At 41.8% G+C, this 5142-nt stretch overlaps 1 protein-coding gene across 1 annotated transcript in view; it reads right to left on the reverse strand.

Moving 5' to 3' along the window:
- Positions 1-260: 260 nt before the first annotated feature.
- Positions 261-5142, reverse strand: part of LOC108790532 (carbohydrate sulfotransferase 9-like) — an 87302-nt gene continuing 82420 nt past the window's right edge. The window contains exon 2 of the mRNA XM_018560811.1: positions 261-1123. Within this exon, the coding sequence (XP_018416313.1) occupies positions 261-1123 (863 nt within the window). The remainder of the gene's footprint in view (positions 1124-5142) is intronic.

The following is a 5142-nucleotide window of genomic DNA, read 5'->3' on the forward strand; positions in this document are numbered from 1 at the left end:
TTGATGGATGTATATACACACACACACACACACATACATGGAGCAGTTGACTACACTGGTAATGACATGGGTGGAGCATGAAGTATTTGTAGTCAATCAGAGATTACCTACTGCCTACCCGTGTCCACCTCTACACATGTTCTTTTTAGGACATTGTCGAATTCATTAAGGGGACGTCACCAAAACCACCCTAGTATTGTAGGTCCTTTCCTATTCTAGCAGAGGATTACACCGATGTCCCATAGAACTATTTATAGAATTTAATTAATTTGCTCTTGTTGATGGTTGTTGTTGGTTGTTGTTTGAGCCCCTAAGTCATCGTAGTAGCCGTAGTCAAACATGGAGAAGTCAACACTGTACACATTTAAAAGTCTTCTGTACAGGTCGTGTGGCAGAGTCTTCAAGTATTGTTCAGTGATGTCCCCATTAGTACGGCTATCATTTGCATGATGTTTCAAACTGGGGTATCTCATGTCTTTTGGTGCCTTAATAGTCTTCAAAACAAATTCCGCATCCTGAGTCATGCTTTCGAACTTCCCGATGACGTCATACTGGATTCTGCATGGATCGCAGAGTTGGAACATCGGCTTCCAATGGGTGTCTCTGTGGCTGGGGTTTTCCACAACGATGAAGCTGACAAATTGTTGAAAGGTAATAGGGCCTGTAGAATTGACTTTGAGTCTTCTTTTTATTACGCCAGCAATGGTTTTGCTATAGTAAACATCATCTTCATGTAGAAACTTGTCCCTGTATGCTGAAACCACCCTCTGCAAAGGATCTCTGGTGAACATTACCTTGGTGTAATTGGCGAGAAGCTCTTCTTGTGTGGCCCGGGGATAGGAGCTGAGTTTGCGCAGCAAACGGGAACTATGAACCTCATAGTGTTTCAGTTCACTTGCTGAAAGCCCCAGTGAATCATTGAGGAGAAGGATGATCCTTTTCCAGTTGGAACAGCCCACCTTTGGTACCTCACAATAGATGAATTTATGGCTGTGTTCCACGTACAACTGTGCGATAACCTTTCTGTCCAGGGGAAAGGAAATGTTGTTGAGATTGTCCTTTTCACAAACAAACTTCACAAGAGAGCTTCTGTGTTTGTAATTCACTTCCGCCGGTGGGGGGCCTACAACATCAAGATAGGAATTATTAGAAATGATACATAATAAAACACCTAGGTCTCCATATATAAACAAAAAATGCATAGCTACTCGTCCAGAGAAGCTGCATGTACATGCGTTGTGTGTGAGTTAACCAGCTTTGGTGGGACTGGGGTAAAATTGAATGTTCTTGTGGATATTTTCTTTTCCGGTCAAATGTTCTCAGGCTATTGCTCATTTCTCTTCTGTGTAATAGTGAATAGTGTCAGCCCATGATATGTTCAAAGGAAGCAATGTTGCATTGTACCTTGATACTTGTATAAGTAAATTATACTGTATGTATAAGCAATTCCAAACAGTTTATAAGAGAACTATGGCCCAATTTGTTTGCTGGCGTCCATCATGAAGATGGCAGCCGGCAGGTGTCAATAAGACGATGACATCACGGTGGGGTGACACCCAGCCTCTGGATGCCTCTGCTCATTACCACTACAAAGTATCAAGTTAAAATGCAACAGTGTTTCCTTTTTCACATTTCAGAACATTCAACCAGAAGAGAAAATACCCTAACAACGTTCAATGTTGCCCCTTTCTCACCACAGCTGGTTAATTTGCATGTACCTGTACTCTCGCTGGATGAATACATAGTTACATAATTACATAGTATTTGAGGTTCAATAAAGACGTAAGTCCATCAAGTCCAACCTATTGCGTGTATGCATTTATGTTTGAGCAGGTGTGTGCGTGTGTATGAGTCCATGTGTGATCTTGTTCTTAGGCGTACCTGTACCCCTGTATGTTATGCGCTCTGAGGAACTCGTCCAAGAGTTTCTTGAATGCTTCCACACTCTTGGCTGCAATCACTTCCTGTGGCACTGAGTTCCAGACCCTAACCGCTCTAACTGTGAAGAACCCCTTGCGCCCTGTGTGGTGAAAAAAAATTTCCACCAATTTTTGGTGGTGCCCTCTGGTCTTTGTTACGGAGCTAACCGTGAACAGTTTGTTAACAATGTTGCTGTCACCATTGCACAGTTTATACAAGAATATCATGTCCCCCCCTTAATCTCCTAACCTCAAAAGAGAACATATTTAATTTTCACAGCCTTGTTTTATAGTTTAGGTCGTCGAACCCCTAATGAGTTTAGTTGCTCTCCTCTGGACTTTTTCCAGCTCAAGGACATCTTTTCTGAGTATTGGTGACCAAAACTGCACCACATACTCCAGATGCGGCCGAACCAGTGATCTGTAAAGTGGCAAAATTATAGATTTGTCCCTGCAAGACATTCCCTTTTTAATGCATGACAGGACTTGACTTGCTTTGTTTACAGCAGCCTGGCACTGCGAGCAGTTCTTCAATCTGCGGTCTATGATGACCCCCAAATCCTTCTCCGTTTCCGACTTCCCTAGTGGCGCACCCATAAGTATATAGTCCATTTGCCTATTTTTTACTCCAAAGTGCATTACCTTACATTTATCGACATTGAACTTCATCTGCCATACAGTTGCCCATTCCCCGATTTTATCCAGGTCCTCCTGTAATGTTACAATGTCTAAATCCGAGTCTACTACCCTCCCAATTTTTGTATCATCAGCAAACACTGAGACACGGCTACTCACTCCCTCCACTATATCATTAATAAATCGGTTAAAAAGCATGGGACCCAGCACAGAACCCTGGGTTCTGTGCTGGGTCCCATGACCTCAACCACTCATGACCTCAACCTAGTCTGAAAAGGTGCCGTTTAGCGATACTCTTTGTACACGTTCCTTTAGCCAGTTTTCTATCCACGTGCACACTAATTCATCTATGCCCATAGACCTTAGCTTGTGTAACAAGTGTTTGTGTGGCACCGTATCAAATGCTTTGGAAAAGTCCAGATACACTACGTCCACCGTCCTCCTTCCATCCAGATCTCTACTTACCTCTTCGTAAAAGGTCAGCAGGTTGGTCTGACAAGAACGATCCTTCCTAAATCAATGTTGGTTATCGGTTATTATGCCATGATCCCGGAAGAATTCCACTAAGTAGTCCTTAATAATTCCCTCTAATAGTTTACATACAATGCATGTCAGACTAACTGGTCTATAGTTCCCCGGTTGGCATTTTGACCCTTTTTTTTTATATAGGTACTAGGGATGCACAGATACTTTTCGAGTACCAGTGCAGATACTTCACATTTTACATGACAACTACCAGTGTTGCAGAGGTTGCAGCTGGGACCGGGCTTTGGCGCTAAACCACTGCCCTGAAATCATTAGTCGATATTGTTTTAGAAAAACTGTCACATGACACTAAACAAAAATGTATCAGTACTCGTACTTGTAAGTACTCGGCAAGTACCAGTACTCGTACTCGCAAAACTGGTATCTGTGCATCCCTTTATTTATATTTATAAAAATAAAATCGTACATTAAAACAGAGATGTTGAAATCCCGGGAGCTCCGTGTGCTCCTTACAAATGACAGGGGCCTCCTAACTTTTGAATTTTTCTCTAGTGTAGTCTTGGAGCTCAAAAGTATCGATACATGTACTCGTACTTGTACCGAGTACTGTACTTGGTATCTGTGCAACCCTAATAGGTACCACATTAGCCCTCCGCCAGTCGCTTGGCACTCTACCAGCCATTACCGATTCCTTAAAAATGAGGAACAATGGTTTTGTTATCTCCATGTGCAGCTCCTTGAGTACCTTGGGATGTAGATGATCAGGTCCTAATGCTTTATTTGTATTTAGTAGTTTAAGCCTATGTTGTATCCCAGTTTCATTCAACCACTCAGGTGTATTTCCTGTTGAATTTTGTGTTTTGTCATGTACATTAAACCCTTCTGTTTCCTTGAATACCGAGGAGAAAAAAGTATTTAGCCTCGGCCCTCTCCCTGTCGTACCATTTATGTCCTTTATTGGGCCTATCTGGTCCTTTCTCCCCTTTTTACTGTTTATGCACTGAAAACATTTTGGGGTTCCGTTTACTAACTGTGGCGATATACTTCTCACATTCAATTTTAGCCGCCCGGACTACCAGTTTACATCTTTTATTACATTCTTTGTACTTTTGGAATGCCAATACTGACCCCTCCAGTTTTATACTTAGTAAATGCCACTTTCTTTTCCTTAATGTGTTGTTTTACCGTTTTATTTAGCCATATTGGCTTTGTTTTCGATCTTTGACTTTTGTTCCCCAACGGTCTACACCTGGTGATAGTATTTTTTTATTTGTTCTTGAAACAGTCCCACTTCTGGTCAAAGTTTAGTTTATATAATAAGTTTTCCCATTTGATTTCACCCACTATATTGCGTAGTTTATCAAAGTTAACCTTCCTTAAGTTTAGGCTTCTCGTCCGCCCATCCCCCTTCCCTTTCTTGCACCCAATATTAAAAGCAATCACCTTGTGATCACTATTACCCAGTGTCTCCCCGATTACAATATCCTCTATTAACTCCGTATTATTGCTGATGATCAGATCTAGGATGGCATTTTCCCTAGTCAGGACCTCAACCATCTGATCCATGAAATTGTCTCGCAACATATTAAGAAAACGGGCCGCCTTTGCAGATTTTGAAGTTCCATTAGCCCAGTTGATGCATGGGTAATTGAAGTCTCCCATAACCACAGCATTTCCTTGTTTCCCCGCTATTTCTATTTGGGATTGTAGGTGGACCTCCTCCTCTTCCCCTATATTTGGAGGTTTATAACAGACACCCACAGTAAGTTTACGTTGAAGGTCCGTTCTATCTAGTTCGAGCCATAATGATTCCACATCATCTCCACCGTCTGACGTGATATCGTCACGTATGTGCATAAGGAGGTTATTTTTAGCATATATACATACTCTCTTTCCCCCCTTCTTGCCAGCCTGTCCCTCCTGAACAGGTTGTACCCTTCTATGTTAGTAGCCCAATCGTGTGTGCTGTCTAACCATGTTTCTGCTATTCCTACTATATCTTAGTCCTCGAGTAACAAAACTTCAAGATCTTGCAGAATAACAGTTCTGCAAGCTTAATTGCCAATTGAAAGGTTAAGTGATCTGTAAAAAAAAAAAAAGT

This window comes from Nanorana parkeri, unplaced genomic scaffold (assembly GCF_000935625.1).
Source record: "Nanorana parkeri isolate BGI_ZX_2015 unplaced genomic scaffold, ASM93562v1 scaffold479, whole genome shotgun sequence".
Lineage (NCBI taxonomy): Eukaryota > Metazoa > Chordata > Amphibia > Anura > Dicroglossidae > Nanorana > Nanorana parkeri.